This window comes from Anabrus simplex, chromosome 2, assembly GCF_040414725.1.
Source record: "Anabrus simplex isolate iqAnaSimp1 chromosome 2, ASM4041472v1, whole genome shotgun sequence".
Classification (NCBI taxonomy): Eukaryota; Metazoa; Arthropoda; class Insecta; order Orthoptera; family Tettigoniidae; genus Anabrus; species Anabrus simplex.
In genome coordinates this window covers 1,032,848,717-1,032,873,511 of record NC_090266.1, presented here as the reverse complement: position 1 = coordinate 1,032,873,511, position 24,795 = coordinate 1,032,848,717, and the positions used below count along the sequence as shown (strand labels likewise).

The 24,795-nt window shown below is 38.5% G+C and overlaps 1 protein-coding gene across 1 annotated transcript in view; it reads left to right on the top strand.

Moving 5' to 3' along the window:
* The window catches only part of LOC136863766 (uncharacterized), a 229,715-nt gene that overhangs the window by 157,744 nt on the left and 47,176 nt on the right, over window positions 1–24,795 (top strand). Inside the window, exons 9-10 of the mRNA XM_067140119.2 lie at window positions 965–1,193; window positions 20,476–20,611. Coding sequence (XP_066996220.2) covers window positions 965–1,193; window positions 20,476–20,611 — 365 coding nt within the window. The remainder of the gene's footprint in view (window positions 1–964; window positions 1,194–20,475; window positions 20,612–24,795) is intronic.

The window sequence follows — 24,795 nt, the reverse complement described above, 5'->3', positions numbered from 1 at the left end:
TCCTCATCTTCATACAATGCCATCTTCAAATAGGTTGGCTCTTTCCTCTTATATCCCAATCCTTCTACATTCACTTCTTCTCTGCCCCCAAGGAGCTTGTTTCTGCTTCCCTGCTTCATCAGGAGGGTGGGTATCAACACTCATTGAATGACCTTGACAGATGAGTTGGAAGTGTGGGATACAACGAAAGCTAAATACAAACAGGAAAAAGGAAGACAAAATGATAAAGATGAATACAGATGGTAAAAGGCTACAAACAAACACAAAAGTAGAAAAGGAAACCAGCTGGTAAATATAATTCATGTAATGTGTGTTTGAAAGTCAAGAAATGTGTTAATGAAATAATTTCTCTCTTTTTCCATACTGAACTCTCATTATGTTTATTCTAGTATTGGTATGTGTTCCTATTTCTATCTTTTTATACACAGTATAACATACTTATGAACAATGTATATTCTCACCAAAGTTGTATTTTAAGCAACTTAAAGATTAAGTGTTAGGTAGTGAAGTCCTAAAATTAGTATTCATTTATGTCTGAAGATAAACATTGACAACTTGCAGAATGTACCGTATCGGGTCTCCCTGTTGTTAGCTAAAGTTTTGGCTAGTTCAGATTTGTTTACACCCATTCTAAAAATCTGTTTTTCTGTTATAACTTTTGTCCAGTGCTTGATGTTTACGATATTCGCCTCCTTCAAGGTCCACGATGACTATCCACTCAAGTATCATTTGCAGCGTCTTTGATTTTTTTTTTTTTTTTTTTTTTTTTTTTTTTTAGAAAGTGATCGCCAGAGTAGATGAGGAGTTATTCTCTCCTCTTAATGAACTTCCAAACCTCGGATATAAAATTTATGTTTTATCATGTTCATGCTGTCCCTGTTATAATGATGTCTTTTCATTGAGGTGTATTTGCCATTCAGTTTTTATTTTCAATTTAATTGTGTGTTGTTCTTTGTATTTACAGCTTTAGAATTTTGGAGGGGGAATCGGAACCAAATCGAGAGTGGTGAACGTGCAGAAAATGTTCAGGAGGAAAATACACCTGTTCTAGCATCACACTCGCAGTTCTCTCAAGGCTCAGTGGAAGATATGCACAGTGATATGATAAGCAGTGAAGAGCCAATATTCCCAGCTCTTCAGAATTGCAGTGATGATATCAATAACATCATTGGAGATTTGACAGACACAATATGGTTAGTTCATTTGAAGTATATTACTTATAAGACAATGATAATTCACAACTTGTATGGCTCGTGAATAGTCAGCATAATGGGCTTCGATTCTACACACCATACTACCAACCACCTCAGGAACATGCAATAGTGAATACATCCGTCTACATAAGGTTGGCACCAGGAAGGGCATCCGGCAGTAAAACGGCCAAATCCACATGTATGACCTAGTTTGCAGCTGTATCCCCAGGGTGTGGGAAAAGCTGAAGCAGAAGAAGCTAATTCAGTACTTGAGAAATTTATTGTTTCTGATGTGTTCTGATATGATAAGAGTATGGACTGTAAATGTTTACCCTTTACGTAGGGTCTACATTGATGTCATGTGACTGACTTTGCTGGTTTTGGCCAGACTGAGTGGCTTAGACAGTAGAGCACTGACTTTCTGAGCCCTACTTGGCATGTTTGATACTGGCTCTTTCCGGTGGTATTTGAAGGTGTTCAAATGCGCCAGCCTCATGTACGTATATGAAATCACAGAATGAGATTTAGTCACTTTGGCACCTCCAAAAGCCATAAAAATTTGTTAGCGGTACATGAAATCAGTAACTTCTTTCTTGCTATTATTAGAGTGTCTGATAAGAAAATTAGCATTTCCAAGACCTGAGTGACATCTGTAGGGAAGATATCTAAAGAGATTGAATGTCAAGTCAGAAATATAAAACTGGAGCACGTTGGTCTTTTCAAGTACAGTGTAACCCCTATTTAGCATTTTAACCTTAAATTGGGGTTCACCTTAAATCAAGGTTTCAGTAAAAAGCACACCTTTTCGAGAAATCTTTGTCTGTATTAACATAAATTTCACCATCACACATTATTTACACAGTGACAGTAATAAAACAAGGAGATATCTACCATACATATTATACTGTAGTTACAACTTTGTACTCTGTGTGCTGAAGATTACTCTTGTGTTAAATTGCCCTTGCTATCTAAGCAAGAGACCTGTATTGCACCATAAGTAGCTTTAGCTGAGATCGTTCTTTGAAAATAAATAAATAATGCCTAACAAATTTGTTCGTTTGCACTAGATTAACAGACCAATGTTATTTGCAGAACCTAACTGAATAATTGCTGAAGGCTATGGTTGATGATCCTCTCCACATACACGGAAAATGTGGTTTCTAGATGATGGATCATTATCTCGTATATACATCTTCGTTGTACACTGTAATGTCTTTTAGAATTCAGTCTGCAAAGCCTCTGTGAATTAACTGCTTCCATAATCCTCTACTTGTAACCAGTTCTGTATTTTATTTTAATTACACATCTCTGGAAACTTGGTCTCACTCTATATCTCTTAGTTGGTTAAGAAGTTGTTTTTAATGTTATTTAGGAATATGTTTGCTCTTATTCTTGATAATGGTGAGGCCATGATTAATCCTCCCTTTTGACAGTGATTTTTGTCAGTGAATGCAAAACTGCTTTGGTTTAAGGTTGTTCTTATAAGGTTATAAATGATTTTCCATAAAAGTCGGAAAAGATAATCTCGCAGAAAAACATTAAAATCTGTATGTAACAGCAATCGGTTTCTTTAAAACATTTTGCGGATAATTTCCAAACAGCGGCTTACTCATTAGCATGGTCTTCTCTGATTCCAACATTCAGAGACTTGTGGCAAATATTTCCATTTTCTTACTTCAAAAGGCATCACCTACCTTAGGTTTACTGTGTACGTATTATGAAAACATATTTTAAGCTCCCTGTAGAGCAATGATAACCTTTTCACTGTAAATTTACATGGGAACAGCCTTTCTGAAATTTAACCAGACGCAAAAGTACATAACCTAACCTGTGAAATTAGTTATGCAATCAGTTGTATCTTAAGAAGGAGAAGTATCACATTTTTATTTTATTTCAGTACCTAGTATTAAAATTTAGCAATCATTTACTTTAGCCTTTATTTTTAAGGAGTGCACTTATTGCAAAAACATGTTTTCCCAATGTTTGTTTACACCATTCAGAGTTGCGAGGCATTATTAATCGATATAAGCAGCACCTCTGAATGTATGTGAGAGCTTGCTCGTGCACATAGTGGGGAATCAATATGGAATATGATCTATCACATTCAATATAAACGCTGATGTAGATTATATGAATATCGATAACAGAAAAACTAACACGCCCAAATTTGCCTGTAATAACATGTGAATCAGTGAGAGGGTTCTCATTGTAACCAAGGATATTGCACAGATTAATATAGGAATTTTTGAAGGGTATAATAATGTCGTTAACAACAGGGTTCTCTTCTTCTATACTCCAGCGGCTGCGGTCAGATATGTATCAGAGTCTGGCATCTCACTTTAAGTCCTAAGTGCCTGCGCTCTTAATTTCCCTTCTGCGTTGAATCTTCCTTAGCAAACTTATGAAGTATTTTTTTGTAGGTTCTTAACGTCCCATAACCATAACGAATAGAAATAAATACTTAAGAATTTTAACATTTTCTTACGCTAAATGCGGTTTATGCCCTATTGTGAATTTTGTTAAATTAAATATAAAACTGCATCGCTCTTATGAAATAATTTTTGGGACTTGAAATTTCTTCTGTTAAATGTGGGTTTATGCAAAATCAGGGTTATACTGTACTTGGGATATGTATTCTCCCACGATGGAGGAATATTCTGTACTAAGCAATATTGGATCGAGGTGCAGCAAAGATAATGCAATAAGATTGAACTTGCAATCAATGGTATTTTGTAGAAAAAGTCTGCTCTCAAACGAAACTATCTTTTTATCGTTTTACGTCCGACTTCACTGTACAGGACCGAAAGCTGGGTGTTCTGAGACTATCTGATTCATAAGTTGGAAATAATAGTTTCAAGAGTGGTTACTGATACAAAGAGGGGGTAAAAATGGCAGGATGGTAGTCGGCATGAGGAAATGGAGGCTTCTTTAGGATTAAATGGACTGAATGAAGTTGTAAGCATGAACTGGTTTTGGTAGTAGGGTCATGCAAGGCAAATGGAAAAGAATGTACCGCCTAGGAGAATAATAGATTCTGTCATGGACGGTAAGAGAAATAGAATACAATCAAGGCAACAATTCTTTGTGTCAGTGTTTAATGATTAGAGGTGTGTAACTAAAATAGGCCACAGAGCTAGTTGTAGTATTGTGAAGATATTCAGTTAATTCACAGAGGATTGCAGATTGAATGCAGTAAGGTATAACAGTCTATAGTGAAAGTATAGGTATGCATTTTCTCCACTTCTTTTCTATAATAATATGTTTTTCAATTATGCCATTATTATATGCTCATTTTCTCTTGTAGTAAAAGTAGTAGTAGTAGTAGTAGTAGTAGTAGTAGTAGTAGTAGTAGTAGTAGTAGTAAGCTCCCTCTGTGCATTGGTGGTATAAACCCAGCAGAGATACCATATTTATTCATGTGTTAGACCCCCTCATGCATTAGACTCCGCCCCTCCCCGACTCTTTGGGACAAACAAAATGAAAAAATAAAACTCGCCTACAAGGACACACACACACACACACCCAACGTAATTCGTCAGAGAAGAGCAACGATTCCACTTCGAAGTGGGTACAAACTTCACTGCAACTCCAATGTCATCACACAAATTTGTGAATAGTTTTGTCCATACGACCCGTGCAATGAAAACACGCGTCAAAGTCATGCGGCAAATCTGTGTTTCATAGTTAAGAAATGTCGCCTCCATAGCATAGGCCTACTGCAGCTCTCATGTCTCATGACGTCACACAAATAGGTGAATAGTTTCGTGTCTGACCTGCGCAGTACTAGCACGCATCAGTCATGCTATGTGTGTGTGTGGTTTTTTAAATTTTTGTGTAGTTAAGTGTGTCTACCAGCCTAATGGTTAGGACAGTTAACTGCCATTGTCGGGGGCCTGATTTTGATTCTCAGTACCGTACTACTAGAGATTTAAGATTGGGAGGAAAGTTGATATGCGGTAAAAATGGTGCATGCAGCTTCCCTCCATAGGGGGCTGCACCACCTCGGGATGAGGAAATGAGTTTACCTTAGTTAAAAAATATTCATGGTGGTTGTTATTAATGTAGCAGGCACCAGGTGAGTTGGCCGTGCGGTTAGGAGCATGCAACTGTGAACTTGCATCCGGGAGATAGTGGGTTCTAACTCCACTGTCGGCAGCCCTGAAGATGGTTTTCCGTGGTTTCCCATTTTCACACCAGGCAAATGCTGGCGCTGTACCTTAATTAAGGCCACGGCCACTTCCTTCCCACTAGTGATGGGACATTCGATTCATTTGATTCCGTTCACGTTACTGAATCGATAGTGATCCGATTCATGGCACATTAGAGTCACCGTTCCTACTGCATCTATGTAGTATGTAATGGTAAGGCAGCAACAACAGCATTCATTGTTCGTTGCTGTCATCTGGTCTTCATACTATGAACTCCTTTCTTAGAAAAAAAATGCTATACACTCTAATACATAGAAGGTTTCTGGCGATGCAGGATGGGAAAGGTTCTGGATTGGGAAGCTAGCAGCCATGGCCTTAATTAAGGTACAGTCCCAGGATTTCCTGGTGTAAAAATGTGGAAACTACGGAAAACCATCTTAACGGCTGCCGACGGTGGGATTTGAACCCACCATCCCCCGAATGCAAGCGCATAGCTACGCGATACTAACCGCATGTCCAACTTGCTAAGTCAATTTTGAAAATATGTACTGCATTTTTCTATCAGCAGAGGATTTTTTTTAAATCGTCATATTTTGTATAGGCTACCCGAGATGTACAGTAGCCCACTGGTTTTCTGTTTCAACATACTGTTGGTTAAGTTATTGCATCAGTCGGCTCACTCACTGTCCACATATTATTGAAGTCTTGTGCAACGATCTGACATACGAACTGAGACAATACTGAGCCGTTTTTCCCAATATAAAACAGGTACTTTTGAGTGGTCATGAGCATGACTCATAGTCATAGGGCAGGCTTGAGTCGAGTTTAATTAACTGTCAAATGTCGACTAAGTTATAATACTAAGATTCATTAAACTAATACGAGTAGTATAACCTAATAGCCTACCTACTTACTAGCTACTTTAGAATTATGTTTTGACTACCTTTTTAACACTGAAAATAAATCCATCTATTATTTAAATCTCCCTGTAAGAAGAGGACAGTGAATGCAAGTGGGTATTATTTTCAAATGAGCTGAGCTCGGGAGTCCATTTAGCGTACAATTCCTTCAGTGTATTGCTTTAGAGGAAGCCCGGCTCTCCGCTAGTGTCCACTGTCCAGTGTGCCGATAAGGAGCCATCTGTATCTTGTGTCTCGCTGAGCCGTGCTCGTTCATGATTCTTTCGGTGTGCTATGGCTCACTGTATGTTTCGCTGCAGCGGAAGCTCGGCTCCCCGTCAACGTCCAGTGAGTGCGCCACTCAGCACTGTCCGCTGGGAGTAAGCTGAATTGTGTGCTGTGAGCTCACCGTTCCTGTGAATCGTTTCACTCGGGCACTTGAATGAATCGATACACTGCTTCGAATCGTGCATTCAGTAGCCAACACTACTTCCCACTCCTAGCCCTTTCCTGTCCCGTTGTCGCCAAAAGACCTATCTGTGTCGGTGCGGCGAAAAGCAACTAGCAAAAAATAAATTTAAAAAAATAATGTAGCAGGTGAGATCATTAATGTTGTATACAAGGAACTTGGTATACAAGGCACAACATAAAAGTTTATTGCTTCAACACATTTATACAATATGTACATAAAATAGAACGAAACTTTTCTTGAAGCTTGTTGAGTTGCACACGTTTAATGTTAATATAAGGTAGTAGGCTGAGGGCCCAAGTATTATTTACATAGGTACTGATGGAGATTCCTATATACATTCAATCTGGTCTTGATGAGACAGTCTGTTCAAATGAGAGAATGTTCTTGATAGTCGAAAACTATCAGTCATGTATAATAACAAGTGTAACTTGTCAAGAGAGAGTTCGTATTAGCAGAATGCTAACAGGAGGCGTATAACTTGCAAGGAACTTGCGTCTAGTATTCATATATAGCAGAATGCTATGATTGGAGTCAAAGCACTGCAGGGGACTTGAGTGAGTAGCAGAATGCTTGGATGGGTGCTCGACGTGGCTACGGGATGCAGGATGAATGAGGCAATATCCGGAGGTGAAACCTCATGGCCAGGAATCAGTCCACCTGTCTGACTTGCGGTGTAGTCTGGTCGTTGAACACTGTAGGAGTCCTGGAGAGGCGAGAAACGTTGCTCCTTTTATAGCGCTGTCCGACGTCACCAACGATCACGTCAGCGCAGTGCAGTTTGCCTCGTGGTCTCTGGAAACATCCATGTATCGGGCGGGCTGCGGAGATCGTAGGCGCGGAGGACACACACAACAATTAACAAAGTGATTGTTTAATATCTCGTAACTCAGGCCAGTATAGCCTATGTAATCATTTGGAGAGAAGTAGGTTTAAAATGCAGTAAAAACAACCCAATCATAACTATTGTTTTACTCGCCAACATACCTAAATAATAATAGTAATAATAATAATAATAATAATAATAATAATAATAATAATAATAATAATAATGGTATTGATTTTGTCCCCACAAACTACTTTTACGATTTTCAGAGACTCAGAACATACTGCGCTTTAATAAAATAAAATATGGAGGAAACGAATGTGGGAAATTAAACGTGATAATAAAAGGCATTACCGCCACACCTGTAGATATCCATAAAAGCAACAAGCTTTCCTGTTATTTATTTTTATTCTTTCCATCGTGGTATTTGGACACTGTCTGGGTGGCACTTAGTAGCATACCTAACCTAAACAATGCAGTCTAGCTCAATTACAGCTGGTTAGGTAAATCCTGATGTGATAAATGTAGAGAACAAGCATGAAACATACTTTTAAAAAAAGGTCTTGCTTTCAATAGCTGCAGTTATCCAAAGAATGCTTCCGGTCACTATGTATTATATTCGGAAGTACAACTCGTAACATACGCTAGCTATTAGCTGTTGGGTTGCAGACTATTTACAGCATGGCTTTATTCAGAAGGGGTGGCTTCTGCTACACATACGCCACCTGGAAATAACAGAGACCATCTCTAGAAACCATTTGCAAATGGATTCTCACTTATTATTTAGCGTGTGGCTTATACAGACAATATCAGTAATATATATATATAGATATTTACAGCTGAGAAACAAAGTAATTTGTGCTTCAAAATTGAATCCGTTGTTTAGCTTCCTCTCCTTGCTTATCTCGCTTCCAGTGATTACTTGGAACTTCCGATCACTTAACATGTTAATCAGTTGAGCCATCGTTCTGCATGGTATGATACGAAGAAATTTGTAGATAAGGCCTTCCCTCCATAGTGTCAAAGGCAGCAGTAAGATCAACAAATGCTACAGACGTTTTCAGCTTCATTTGATATCCTGCCTCAATGAAGGATGTAAGAGACAATACTTGGTCACCAGAGCTACGTCCTGGTCTGAAGCCTGCCTGTTCCACTGGAATATGCTCTAGGATTGCGCTACTTATTCTGTTATATATCAACCTTTCAAAAGGTTTGTAGCAGCAGCTAAGAAGGGCGATGGGTCGATAGCTTTCTACCTTGTTGCTGGGTTTGCCAGGTTTCAGAATAGAAATTATCTTTGCCTTCTTGAACTCCAATGGAAGTTGACCAGTCAGCAGAATGTCAGTAAAGAACTCTGCCAACCATTTCTTAGCATATCCTCCCAAATGAATCAGAAATTCTGGATGGATGCCATCGAAACCAGGTGACTTAAAAGGTTTGAGGTCCTTCAGTCCCATGTCAATGTCTATAACTGTGAAGGGACGTGCATATTCAAATGAGGGAGATGTCGTCTTTTTCAAATCACGAAGCTGTTTTCTAATATGTTTGGTATGTTTCTTGTCGGGAGGCACTCTTGATGTGGTAATGATGTGGGAAGCAATTTGGTCAGGTGTTACGTCTGAAGGTTTTCTGCATACTGATCCACTTCCTCCCAATCTCTTCAGAAGGCTCCATGCTTCACTGCTTGAGTGGGTAAAGTCCATATTTTCAACTGTGTCTGTCCATTTCTGCCTTCAAGATAAGTCTAAGCTGGTCAAAAGTTCTGTAGCTATCTCTTGGTCATTACTTTGCTGGAATTGTTAGTACAGTGTTTCACTTTCATCACTCCATCCTGGGATATATTCTTTTCGATATCCTCTTGGCATAAACTTTTTAGCTGTTGTTACTGCATCGATGAACCAATGGTAGTTCTTATGAGATGGAGGGATCCAGCGAATGCACTTATCCAGTTCCCTTGAAAACTTTGCCCAGTCAACTTTATGGAAGTTTCATCGAGCATGTGCAGTTGATCATATGACAGGGACCGTGCAACCAATTTGTATTATTATAGGCCTGTGCTGGCTGTGGGGGAAGGCATCTATCACTTTTCTTGTGGCATTGATCGGGAAACAGGGTAGCGTTGCTCACGTCCGTAGGTTTAACCTCTAATTGCCTTACAGGTGCCTCCTGGGTGGTGCTAACTGAGCAACAGCGAAAACAGGCAATCCACAGGATCTCCTGGCAATGCCATATTTTCGACGAAATAATAGAAACAGTTCTTCTCAGATCTTCTTAACGAGAAACATTGGTCCATCTATCAGACTCCTACAATGAATGTCGAGAGCATTAGCTAGGCAAAGTGCGACTATCTGTTGAAATTCCTATTGGACAATAACATCGACATTGTCGCCATTCAGGAAACTTGTGTTTCCAACGAAGAAGCATTCCGAAGCAGAGGCCGAATTCCTGGATGTACTGCTCTTGGTGCAACTTATCACGAAGTATATGGAATTCTACGTGTGTTTGGAGCAGCCTAAACGATGCTTCACTAATTTCTGTTAATGTGAAGGAAGATATGCATACGGTTGTCATACAAGTGCATGATATCACTATAACAAATGTTTATAAGCCACCTAAGGCACCGTGTATTCTCACGGTTTGGACTCTATAGTTGGAAACAAAACTTTTTTTAAAGTTGCAAAACAGACGAAATCTCGAATACTCGCAATTGTCATTTGGAATGGCGACACGCCGATAGCAGGGAAGTTGGCGGCACAAGACGACGATAATTCAAATGAAAGCGGTGATCAGGTTTGCTGTGTGGTAGGCCTACTCCTTAACTGACAGACACAAATAACTGCCATTACGTTCTTTTGTATTAATATTGCATAATATGATACCCTTATCCCTTTTCTGTATGGGGTTGAGTATGAAGCGAGACGAATCTTCATAGCGAGTTTGTACGACCGGATGCACTTCCTGATGTCAGCCTCATTAGGGAGGTTAATGAGATGAAACGTATGGCATGATATGTCTGTCTGGTCAACAGCCCAGAGGCTGGTTGGATCCTCAAATAGCACCACCAAAGGTTGTGGGGTTATAAGGAAACCCCAAAAACCAATGGCAGCACCAAAATGAGGCATACTAGGCAAGATGAGGAGTGAGGTAGTTTACCATTGCTTTCCTCACTGGGTCAGAAAGTACTATTGCAGCATGTCTGACCCTGTGAGCAGCACCTTTCATAACACTCAGAGGCACTAGTCGTGCTCTGAATGTCATTACTCAGCACTACCCATACACCAGCAGCTTCCATATTGTCACAGCCATGATGTTGATTTGGACTTCGGTGGAAGCTACACTTTACTCTGGCCTGTGCCAAGAGATGGATGCAAAAGTACTGTATCCATCAAGAAATGATAGCAGGCAGAGGCATGATATAAGAGTAACTAAAACTGACTCTATTATTTTCTTTTAAGTTATATGTAGCCCTAAATTTAGAAATACTGCCTTCGAACAAAAATTAGCCGGTAAAACTCAGAATACATTCATAAATTTGTTAAAGAATAATGTTGAATATTTACGCGCACAATTTATAGCCTAGAAATCGTGTGTTCACTGCACAAAATTTGAGGTTATTGCATATTGGACCCCCCCCCCCTTTTACTTTTTGGCTGTAAATGTGAGGGGAAAATGGGGGTCTAATACGTGAGTAAATGCGGTGGAGTTTTGAAGCTACGATTTTGATATTATCGCGATGACGCTCGTCTAGTATGACAAAAGGCTCTAACAATATCATACGCTCAATTTTATTTTATAGGGAGACATGTGGCTTACCTCGTGGTTCAATAATATTTTGTGAAGACGCTATCACTTATGGTTCTCTCACGAAAACAGCTACTCGCAGATACTTTGTTAAAAATGAAGCCATGTTTTCAGTGTTGACTTAGTTAAATGTAACAAAGGCTTTTCAGTCTGTCAAACACACAGCAAATACAATGTAAATTAAAACACTATAAACATATCTGTAAAACACACACTAACATACAAAGAATGACATGTTTCGTTCTACAAGAACATCCTCAGATTCTATCAAATCACTTAAAAACAAGTTTATATATATATATATATATATATATATATATATATATATATATATATATATATATACACAGTATTGTTTACGTAGCGTAAACTTGTCAATGATAGAGAGATTAGTGATAATATGAAACAATAATGGTAAAAAATAAAATACATACAATTATTAATATAATGAAAAACTTACGTATTTTCTAGACTGCCGATGTTAAGTCCATTTCCATGACCACAGTCCTGAAATAGTGTTTGGTGACAACGGACTAGTTATCGTCCATGTTTCACTTCCATACAATGCCACGCTCCACACGAAAGTCTTTAAAAACATCTTTCTAATTCCGATATCAATGTTTGAAGTGAGCAAATTTCTTTTCTTAAGAAAGCTCTTCCTTGCTTGTGCTAGTCTGCATTTTATGTCCTCCTTACTGCCATCGTTAGTTATTTTACTACCCAAGTAACAATATTCATCTACTTCCTTTAAGACTTCATTTCCTAATCTAATATTTCCTGCATCACCTGCCTTCGTTCGACTGCACTCCATTAGTTTTGTTTTGGACTTATTTATTTTTATCTTGTACTCCTTACCCAAGACTTCATCCATACCATTCAGCAACTTCTCGAGATCTTCTGCAGTCTCAGATAAAATAACAATATCATCAGCAAATCTCAAGGTTTTGATTTCCTCTCCTTGGACTGTGATTCCCTTTCCAAATTTCTCTTTGATTTCCTTTACTGCCTGTTCTATGTAAACATTGAAAAGGAGAGGGGACAAACTGCAGCCTTGCCTCACTCCTTTCTGGATTGCTGCTTCTTTTTCAAAGCCCTCGATTCTTATCACTGCAGACTGATTTTTATTCAGATTGTTGATAATTCTTCGTTCTCGGTATCTGATCCCTATCATCTTCAGAATCATAAATAGCTTGGTCCAATCAACATTATCGAATGCCTTTTCTAGATCTATGAATGCCATGTACGTGGGCTTGTCCTTCTTGATTCGATCCTCTAAGATCAGACGTAAAGTCAGGATTGCTTCACGTGTTCCTACATTTCTTCTGAAGCCAAATTGATCTTCTCCCAACTCAGCTTCAACTTGTTTTTCCATTCTTCTGTAAATAAAACATGTTAACATTTTGCAGGCATGAGATACTAAACTAATGGTGCGGTAGTTTTCACACCTGTCAGCACCGGCTTTCTTGGGAATAGGTATAACAACATTCTTCTGAAAATCGGATGGGACTTCTCCTGTCTCATACATCTTGCACACTAAATGAAATAACCTTGCCATGCTGGTTTCTCCTAAGGCAGTCAGTAATTCAGAGGGAATGTCATCAATTCCAGGTGCCTTGTTCCTATTTAGGTCACTCACAGCTCTGTCAAACTCTGACCTCAAAATTGGGTCTCCCATTTCATCAGCATCAACAGCCTCTTCATGATCCAGAACCAAATTATCTGCATCTTTACCTTCATACAACTGTTGGATATGCTCCTGCCATCTTTCTGCTTTGTCTTCTTTCCCTAGAAGTGGCTTTCCATCTAAGCTCTTAATATTCATACACCTAGATTTCCTTTCTCCAAAGGTTTCCTTGATTTTCCTGTATGCAGCATCTACCTTTCCCAGGACCATACAGCCTTCGACATCCTTGCACTTCTCCTTCAGCCATTCTTCCTTAGCTACCTTGCACTTTCTATCCACTTGATTCTTTAATCGCCTGTATTCTTTTCTGCCCTCTTCATTTCTAGCATTCTTGTATTTTCCTTGTTCATCAATCATGTCTAGTATCTCCTGAGTTATCCACTGATTTTTGGTTGATCTTTTCTTCCTTCCTAACATTTCTTCAGCAGCCCTACTGACTTCATTTTTCATGACTCTCCACTCTTCCTCTATAGTGTTTCCTTCAGCCTTTTCATTTAGTCCTTGTGCAACATGTATCTTGAAACAATCCCTCACACTCTTTTCTTTCAACTTGTCTAGATCCCATCTTTTTGCATTCTTTCCTTTCTTCAATTTCTTCAGCTTCAGATGGCATTTCATGACCAACAAGTTGTGGTCAGAGTCCACGTCTGCTCCTGGGAAAGTTTTGCAATCCAACACCTGGTTTCTGAATCTCTGCCTAATCATAATGTAGCCTATTTGATACCTTCCAGTGTCTCCAGGTCTCGTCCACGTATACAGCCGTCGTTTGTGGTGTTGGAACCAAGTATTGGCAAGGACTAAATTATGATCAGTGCAGAATTCAACCAGCCGACTTCCTCTTTCGTTCCTTTGTCCCAATCCAAATTCTCCTACTGTACTACCTTCTCTTCCTTGGCCTACCACTGCATTCCAGTCTCCCATCACAATTAGACGTTCCTTTGTCCCAATCCAAATTCTCCTACTGTACTACCTTCTCTTCCTTGGCTTACCACTGCATTCCAGTCTCCCATCACAATTAGATTCTCGTCACCTTTTACATATTGTATTAAATCTTCCATCTCCTCATATATTCTTTCGATTTCTTCATAATCCGCTGAACTAGTAGGCATATAGACCTGCACTATTGTGGTGGGCATTGGTTTGGTGTCTATCTTGACGACAATAATTCTTTCACTATGCTGGTCGTAGTAGCTTACCCGCTGCCTTATTTTCTTATTCATTATTAAACCAACTCCTGCATTTCCCCTGTTTGATTTTGTGTTGATAATTCGGTAGTCGCCTGACCAAAAATCTTGTTCTTCCTGCCAACGTACTTCACTTATACCAACTACATCTAACTTTAGCCTATCCATCTCCCTTTTCAGATTCTCTAACCTACCACAACGATTCAAACTTCTAACATTCCACGCTCCGACTCGCAGAATGTCAGTACCCATCTTCCTGATGATCGCCCCCTCTCGTGTAGTCCCCACCCGGAGATCCGAATGGGGGACTAGTTTACCTCCGGAATATTTTACCCGGGAGGAAGCCATCATCAGTACATCATTCATACAGAGAGAGCTGCATGTCCTTGGGAGTTAGTTACGGCTGTAGTTTCCCGTTGCTTTCAGCCGTGTAGCAGTATCAACACAGCTAAGCCATGTTGAGTATTATTACAAGGCCGTATCAGTCAATCATCTAGACTGCCGCCCTTGCAACTACCGAAAGGCTGCTACCCCCCTTTCGATGAACCATTCGTTAGTCTGGTCTCTCAACAGATACCCATCCGATATTGTTGCACCTGCGGCTCGGTCATTTGCAGATACTTGTCCAATGACATGACTTATTGAAATCCGCGTGGTCGATGGCGTTGACATACCATCATCACGCACCTTAAAATCGTATAGTAGGAGAAAATACAAATTCAACGTCGTATAACACAAGAAAATGACATGGTGAAGATACTAGAAATCTACTTAAACTACTGTTCAGTCAATAACCTCTTCAAGAAGAAAGTTAACTACTTATTACAGCTACATAGAACAGATAATACCCAGTATAAATGAATTGTCGACTTAACTTGGATGTCTTGATGACCCTGGTCTCCTTCTAGGCTGGATTCATGGCATTAGGACGCTGTCAGCATCGGTCCTGCCTTTTAGTGTTGCATCTTGATCTGGGCGATGTCTCCGGGGCACACAAATTTCCTACTGTAGGTCTTCATTGCCTTGGCCAATATCGAACTGGTACTGCTTGATGTGCACTGAAACTGTCATGAAAATATTAGTATAAATTCCCCACTCGTGGTTTCACAGTTGACACGTAATGATACGTACTTTCTTAATAGGCACTATTGACGTCTGCTATGATAGTAGATGCCTGTTAAACTATCAAGAAATGCCACTGTTCTCCTCGTGGTGCAAGTATCAGCCATCCAGGTCTATAAAAGACCTCCCTGCGTAGTGAGCTTTTGAACAACACGCGTAGCCATTAAGTAAGCAAGTAAGAGAATCCTTGTTCGAGTTCGCCACCTATATTCTGAGCTCTGACGTTATACCTCGTGATTCAATTGACGTCCTGAATTCCTCTACGTTGTAATTAACATGTCCCCTAATTTCTTAATTAATTAATTAGTTCCACAATTAATTTTAATTCCTAATATCATTATTTATGCCTTCCTAAAAATACAATATCAAAGCTTTTATGCACATTTGTTGGAGAATGTTTATTAAGACGTCGAATCTGAAATTTTGATATTACGAAAGGTTTTGAATGTAATATTTCTCGTGGATGGAAAGTTCAGCAGTATTAAAGAATTTTCCCGTCTTCTCTTGTGGTGATAAGGCTGCTCTTCACCCCTCAACAGGTTATACAAAAGAAAAAAAAGTCATCCCTTTGGGTTCCGCCGCAAACACTCTGCGCAGAGCACATGGCGTACAGTCCTGTCACATAAAATTCGCTGCCAATTACAATAGACCTAAAATGTCACATCATATATATGAATCTGTTCCTATGGGTTATAACCATCCTTTAATGTTAGAAAGCATTAAATCCGGGATAATCTCGAGCTTATTCGGGGTTGTCGGTTCTTATATATTCTTTCATGGAGTGTTAAAAGGTAGTAAGTCCTGGATGTGTTGTTTCTCCCTACATTGGAAGTTTTGTGAAACACATTTAAGCTAATTCAGCCAGGTGTAGGAGACATTACGCTTCCACATAACTTGGCCTATCCTAAGGGTTCTATTCTCATCCACACTAATAAGTTGTAGGATATTGAGCAGCTCCTACCATACATTCTACAGGATAAGGAGGATTTTACAAAGATATTCTAAAATGGAGAGCTTTCGTGGCTCAGGTGGCAGCGCGCCGGCCTCTCACCGCCTGATTCCGTGGTTCAGATCCCAGTCACTTCATGTGTGATTTGTGCTGGTCAAAGCGGAGGCGGGACAGGTTTTTCTCCAGGTTCTCCAGTTTTCCCTGTCATAATTCATTCTAGCATCACACTCCAGTATCATTTCATTTCATCTGTCATTCATTTAATCATTATCCCAGAGGAGTGCGACAGGCTTCCGCAGCCAGCACAATTCCTATCCTCGCCGCTAGATGGGGCTTCATTCATTCCATTCCTGACCCGGTCAAATGACTAGAAACAGGGTATGGATTTTCATTCTCATTCTAAAACGGAACAATGTGGGTGGTTTGGAGGATGAGGGTGATAAAGACTGATTATAGTACCCAGGGTTTTAATGGTCTCTTTCTAAAGAATAGAGAGGGTAACACTAAAAATCATTCCGTATTGATATGAAGGAGGAATGGCTAATGTAAATATTTCTTGATTTTTTTCTATCCCTTCTGGTGATATTTCAGTATTAGTACGTGATAATGTAAACACTTGTTGGCTTAGATAGACTTCATGCTTTCAAAAATAATTAGTTTTTCTTTTTTTCAGAAATTGACCATGTTTCTATTAATGTAAATGCATTATATTCAACAGTTACCAATAAATACTTTGTTTCATATCCCAAATGAAGGCTAATTTTCAAAGAATAGCACTTTTTAAATGCAAATGCAATAAGCAAAACTGTATGAATTGCTAAAGGGACATAAGTCAATGCACTTTAAACATAACTAAATGTATTCAAAAAATCAACTTTATATTCAATTCTTGGAGTTATACAGGTCAGTCAGAAGTAGCCAAACTTATTACAAGAGTTTTTTTTCTTCCATAATGCAATAATGCAGGATACGGACACTTTTTTGCCAGAACTAGGTTCAATGGACTTGTGCCCTTTTAACGATTCATGATTTAGATATTCGCTACCCTTCAGTGTAAAATATATAGGAAAATATTTAATATTTATTTCCACCTATTCAATACAATTTAATATAGACCTATGTTTATTGTATTGTATTGAATAGGTGGAAATAAATATTAAATATTTTCCTATATACTTTATGAAACTTTCAATATGGACGAAAATGATTTTTATGACTTGTAATAACCCTTCAGTGTACCACTCAACACAAAATAAATTTCTAATTTCTGAATGGAGTGCGAAATACAAGCACAAACAGGCTCACTGTCTTATTCAGCAATCTCGCTGCTAACCAGCAAGCAAAACTGAACATTCTTGAGGCTAACAGCTTGCTCCCCGAAGTTGCAACTTATCCTGTGAAGTTCAGGAATGCCTCTTGTAATAAGTTTGGCTACTTCTGACCGACCTGTATAACTCCAAGAATTGAATATAAAGTTCATTTTTTTATACATTTTGTTATGTTTAAAGTGCATTGACTTATTTCCCGTTATCATTCAACTGTGGGGAGGGGTCTTTATTACCCGAGTTGGAAATCATGTTCCTTTCACAAGAGATGATAAATTACCTTTCCAGGTTTAGAAAAAATGTGATCGTACTAAGCAGTTTGCTGTTTGTGCAACCGTTTTCCCATTTCCCTACGGGGTCGGGTATGAGGTGAGATGAATCTGTCGTGGCAGGTTTTTATGACCGGATGCCCTTCCTGACATCAACCTCATCAGAGGAGTTAATGAGATTAAATGAATGACGTGATGCATGATAGTAGGGAGAGGGTGAAAACCGGTGTCGGCACATAGCCTACTCCTGTTGAATAGCACCAAGGGGTCTGCTCAAGGCTTAACGTCCCCATCCGACGGACGAATCGCCATCGACAGCGTCATATGCCCTCACTTCATATGAGCGCTGCGGAGAGGTTTGGAATTTAATCCAGGCTTTTGGCACGCAATCTTGATCTACTAAGCAGTAATTGCGAAAATTCATGATTCAATTAGTGAGATATTTTTATGTGGATTTAATACAATGAGAATCGGGACTTTGAATTTACAACATGCTAGGCAGGAAAACATGTTATGCGGAACGCACTAATGAGGTTTTGCTGTATTTACGTTAATTTTTTTAATGTTGGTTGTGAAGCATGACCATGACTGTATGTTAAAATATGCTTCAGCAAAGCCATTAATCTTCCATTTAGTAAAACAGGTTCATTGCTAAATAATACTAAAAGTGGTTATCAGGAAATTTCTATGCCTCTGAGTAAAAGCACAACCTATAAGAAGGAGCAAATTATCACAGGGATTTCTTGGCTAGTTAATACAGTAGAACCTCGATAATTCGAAATCGTTTAATTCAAAATCCCGCCTAATTCGAAGCAGCTCTCGTTCCCGGAAACATGAGATACAGTTTTGCATGTTATTTCAATTGTTTAATTCGAAATACGGATAATTCGTAATTCGAAGTACAATGTCGGCCCCATTATCGAAATTCAGACTTTTAATTCGAAACTGCCTTTACATTTTAAAACAATAGTATGTTACAGAGTAATTTCAACTCGAAATTTATCCGCGCCATAATAGAACGCGCGTTCCGGAACGTGGAGGGGTAGCTTTCCGCACTTACACTCACTTCGGTGGGTCTACAGTGCGCTTCATGATTGCTAAGTTGAATGAAATCTGAATTCTTTTGTATTCAACCTTTTAAGGAACGCCGTAATATCACGCAACAGGCAGTGTGCGGGAAAACAAAATCCGCGAACACTGGCGATGCCGACAGTTGGCGAAAAAACGTGGCTCATATAATAAATTTGTAGGCACCGAACAATATTGTCATTGCCGGTGAAACTGCATTGCTTTATTTTAATGCGAGCCCAAACGGTCTTATGGTTTTAAAGGAGAAATTGTCAGCCAGGAAATCGTACAAGGGTGAGGGATGGGGGTCATAGTAGTGCGTTGCAAGGCACATGGAAGCGAGGTACTTTATCCCCACGTCATAGGAAAGTTCGATAAGCTACAATGTCGGGCACTTTCCATGCCAGTACAAAGCATCTAAAAATGCAAATGATACAGAAATCCAAAAAATAATGCATTTGCACAGCGGAACCGGCATAATTTATCCTTGTCTTTGAATTGTGCGATTTTTTTTTTTTTTTTTTTTTTTTTTCCTTTCATTGCTTGAGGTTATGTTTGTCAGTGATTTATCCAAGTGCATTATTTGAACATTGTAAATGCACCTTGTTGGATACATTTCGGAAATAGTTTTTTCCATGGCATTTGAAAGGTTTAAACTGTGAATCGAGGTGATTGCATGTATTAATGGGTCTTAGAATACTTTGTGACGCGGCAAGTGTTTACATTTCTGAAGTACGAGAGAAGTGCCATGGCGGGAAATCGTACAAGGATAAGAGTCGTAGGAAAGTTCGATTTTAAGGGCATCAGGTACTTTCTGTGTAAATACAAGGCATCTAAAGTGCATACAGTATAGTAATCCAATTAATAAAGCATTTGCACATGGGAGCCAGCATAGATTTCTCCTCATCTTTGAATCGTGCTTTTTTTTCTTTCGTTGAGTGAGGTTATGTTTACCAGTGAGATATCCGAGTGCATTATTTGAATGCTGTAAATGCACCTTCATGGATACATTTTGGAAATAGTTCTTCCTCTTTGGCATTTGAAAGGTATAAACTGTGAATCAAGGTTAACTGCATGCAGTAACGGGCCTTAGAATATTTTGTAACACGGCTAGGGTTGCTACTTCTGAATTGCAAATTGGCGGTTAATTCGAAATCACGTAATTCGAAGTCCGATTTTCGAGTCCCAACGACTTCGAATTAACGAGGTTTTACTGTATATGGAGGTTTTATATTCTCTTTACCAATGAAAGCTGCACTTCCTTGCTTTTGGAATGATCTTAAATTATAACATTTGCTACAAATTGTTCTGAATGCTTCTTGTTGCTTCCCTGGCATAATAAAACTGTGCAAGTTTATTGACTGAATATACGGTATGCAATGAAAAGATTTTTTGAATTATAAAAGGTCATAACATGAGATGAAGTATACAAAGTTTGATGCTGATGTATCCATACAAGAATTTTACTTTTCACAGAGTTGTGTAGATGGGGGGGGATTTTGTAGTATAAATATTTTATTATATTCTTATATTTACAGGTCAAAGCCATTGATTGAGAAACTGGAAGAAAATGGAATTTTTACAGTTGGAGACCTGTGTTCAAAGAGCGCAGCGTATGTTCTACAGTTGCCAGTGAAAGAGCCAAAGCTATCCTCTACACTGCAGGTCCTTGAGGTAAATTTTTCCATCCTTTTTTATACCGTTAATAGGGGTGTTTGTTTTTTTTGCAATCGGCAGAAGTTGCAGTAAGTAGCAATTTACATTTTCTTGAAGCCAGGATGTAAATTTCTCTCGCGCACGCCAACTGATGGTAATGTAATTGTCCAAGTAGCAGCTATGTTACAGTACTACAAATGAACATTTATATTTCAACAACATTTACATATAAAAACCAAACCCCATGGCACTACAGCCCTTGAAGGCCCTTGGACCACCAAGTGACCACTGCTCAGCCTGAAGGCCTGCAGATTGCGAGGTGACGTGTGGTCAGCATGACGAATCCTCTCGGCTATTATTCTTGGCTTTCTAGACCGGGGCCGCTATCTCACCGTCAGGTAGCTCCTCAATTCTAATCACGTAGGCTGAGTGGACCTCAAACCAGCCCTCAGGTCCAGGTAAAAATCCCTGACCTGGCCAGGAATCGAACCCGGGGCCTCCGGGTAAGAGGCAGGCACGCTACCCCTACACCACGGGGCCGGCATGTTTGCATATAAATAACCCAAATTTTGAAGAGATACGGACCACCAATAGACTTTGTTAGTAAAAAGTAAAAAAGAAATTTAACACTCCTAAAAGTTGGCTTCAGTGTGACAAACTCTTGAATAAAATGAAACAAACTTCTGAGGTAATAGAATAATAGTAATAAATTAATACATCGTGATATATGTTTAAATATAATATTGTTAATAAGAATAATAGGCAGTATCGACAGTAATGAATTATTAGGAAGAAAGGGGAAGAAAGAAGGAATATTTTTCGTTCAGGTGTGTTATGATTGGATTTATCTTAAATTTTTGTTGGCTTCATAGTTTTCAAGTAGTTCATTATCAACAAAATGTAAAGATATGTTTATCACTTCAAGCCTGTCCTGTGCCAATACATTGTTGAATATTGGTGTGCCAAGAATAGGATTTTTACTCAAAAATGATTTCATGGAAGGCTTCTGGATAATTCCCATGGGAATCTGTAATCCAAAATAAACACACAGTTCACAACAATCCTCGATTTTCCAGTCGTGAACTCTGGACCGCGGTGTCAGGTTATCTATCTTTGACTTCAAGAAGTCGGCAAGGAAAAGCGTTCTTGATAAACTGAATAGCGTCCACCACAGCGGAGTTAGCTTGGCAATTGGAGCCTTTCATACAAATCCCATTGCTAGCCTGCTTGCTGAATCTGCTGTGCTGCCTTTACACCTGAGGTGCCAGCTAACTCTATTGTCCTATGGCGTGAATTTTCGGCAGATGTCACTTCACCCGAGCTATGCCTGTGTATTCCACAACGTAAGCAGCTGGCTGTATGCTGCTTATCGACGAGCAGTGCAGCCGGTTCATATACACTTGGTGAGCAGTTACGGATTATCTCGTACCTTCAGTTCCTTGTCCTGTTAGGTGACCTAGTAAGGTACATCGGTGGTTAATACAACAACCTGAAATCATCGTGGACCTGCACGCTGGCCCAAAGGTAAACACGGACCCCTCCATTTAATGGAGGCTCTTCGTATCCGTTGTTAGCCAGTATCCAGGGTCAGTAGTTATGTACACGGATGGTTCGAAGGCAAAAGCAAAAGTAGACCATGCATCCATTGTTGATAATAAGAGGTTTCTTCTTTATGTACCTGAAACGTGTAATGTTCACACAGCAAAGCTCTATGCTATCCTTGAAGCTCTGCGGTACATGCTGTCCAGTGAACCTCTGCACTTTTTACTGTGTACTGACTCAAGTATATTGGTTCTTTGAGGAAATTCCACCTTTACAATACTATAATTATTTATTCTATTCAGAATTACAAAGTTAATGGGTCATGTTTTGTCTCTTTAACATACATCTTCCGCCGGAAAAGGAACAAAAACCATAAATCAAAGATACACATACATTTTAAAGAACACTAAAATATTTTTTATGTAACATATCTTAGTCTTTAGTGATAATCTAGTCTTTAAGACTCTAGTTAAATGTGCCTCCGGAGACATATGTAATTTAAAGTAACATGCATTCAATTAAAAATGATTCCCACCATTGAGATGTTTTTCACAAGTTATGTCTTAAATGTTTATGAAACCTTGTTTATTAGATTGTCTTCAAAAAAGTTCTTATGGAGGGAGCACTGATATGTATGAGACAGATTATATAAAGATATTACTCTGTCCTTAAAATCCTTTGGATTTGTTCTGAAATAATATCAGAGTGCTTTTTATAATTGCTAAGTTAAAATATTAAAATAACAGTTCTAACTTATGGCTAGCAAGGTGTAATTTGACATTCTTGTTGTTGATTAAAATTGAGCTTGAATCTGGAGAACTTCTCCCAGAGATTGTTACTTAAAGTTGAATTCTTGGGATTGCATGTAATAAATATCATTTTGGTCCGTATTGATGATATTTGATTAGAATAATAACAGTAAGTTATTTGTTAAATTGACCACCTAATCAATACAATAAGTCATTGTCTTGGATGATTTACATTGATCTATTAACTAAAAATGGTACATGTTTCGCCTAGTATGAAGGCATCATCAACCTTAGTCTTAACCTCGAAATAAAAAATAAGCACTTGAAATAACATATAATAAGATGAAATTTATTTTAAAAATCTTGAAGAGACTAAGAACTAAAATTAACATTCAAAATAACAATGTTGGTTTTAATTTTTTTTTAACAATGTGAACAATTACAAAGGTGAAAGTATTAAAATTATTGACATAAAAGTTGCTATAAGTAAAATGGACAAAGCAACAGACTGTGATGAACAAGTAGTACGATTGCTAAAAATTAAATTGACTGATTGGCGGTTGCAATTAGACTGACGATCAGTCACATTTATTCAAAAAGTAATATTGAGGAAATAATGTTGAAGGTTGGTCAGGATTGGTCGAATTGGTGATTTCATACATTGAAATGAAGAAGTTAAAGATTCCACTGAAATTAAGTTCAGGGTGGGGGTTCTCGAAGAAAAATCTGGGCTGATGACCTAGCTGTTAGGCCCCTTTAAACAACAAACATCATCAATAGAAGAAAAATCTAAAGAATAATTGAAGATTGTTATGTGATGGGAAATACTGCATATATCAGAGTACTTGCTTCCTTGCTGGTCTTTCTTTGTGTACTATTTTTTTTCTTCTACTCTTTAATACTTAGAAAAAGCCTTTGATAATGTAGAGTGGAAATTGCGTTTTCAAGCAATGAGGAATATGGGACTTGACTGGAAAGACAGACACCTTATTCTGAATCTATATAAACCTCAAACCACAGAAGTTAATATTAAAGGTATTACAAGAGAAGCAAAAACTAGAAGAGGAGTACGACATGGCTGCCCACTGTCACCATATCTCTTTAACCTTTTCATAGAAAATGCAGTTAGAGAAATGAAAGAGCATACTAAAGAGGTCAATTTTAATGGTATTCAGGTGCACAGTATCTGCTTTACTTATGATATTGCTATTTTAGGTCATTCTGAAAAGGATACGAGTAAGATGCTAAGAGCATTCAACAAATCTTTAGAAAAATTTAAACTAAAAATAAATATAAAGAAAACAAAATTCATGATAGGAGATAAAGAGAAGCCTACAGGTAGAATACACTTAAAATTAAATAACACACTGATAGAACAATTCACAGAATTCTTCTATTTGGGTAGTGTAATTACCTCTGATAACGGATCCCTTTCAGAAATCAAGAAAAGAATAATGGTAGCAACATAAGCCTTCCAAAATAAGAAAAACTTGTTGCTAAACAACCATCTCAGTTTGGAGACCACAAAATCATTTTTCAAGACCTTCGTTGGAGTGTTCTACTGTATGGATGCGAAACCTGGACATTAGGGAAACATGAAGAAACAAAACTTGAGGCTGCAGATATGTGGTTTTGGAGAAGAATTACAAAAACAAATTGGATAGATAAAAAACAAACGACCTTGTTTTAAAGAACATAAAAGAGGATCGATGTTTATTAACCCCTTGAAGGTCACGGCGCAATATATTGCGTGTCGGAATTTGAAGTGATATATCTTCGTTACTGTATATCTTTGGACAATGATTGAAAAACTGGTAGCTCCCTACATCTGTTGGCTATATTTTAAAGTCATTAGGTTATTGTTATCACCACGGGGAGCGCTGGAAATGAAATGTTTTTAAGCAAATGTCT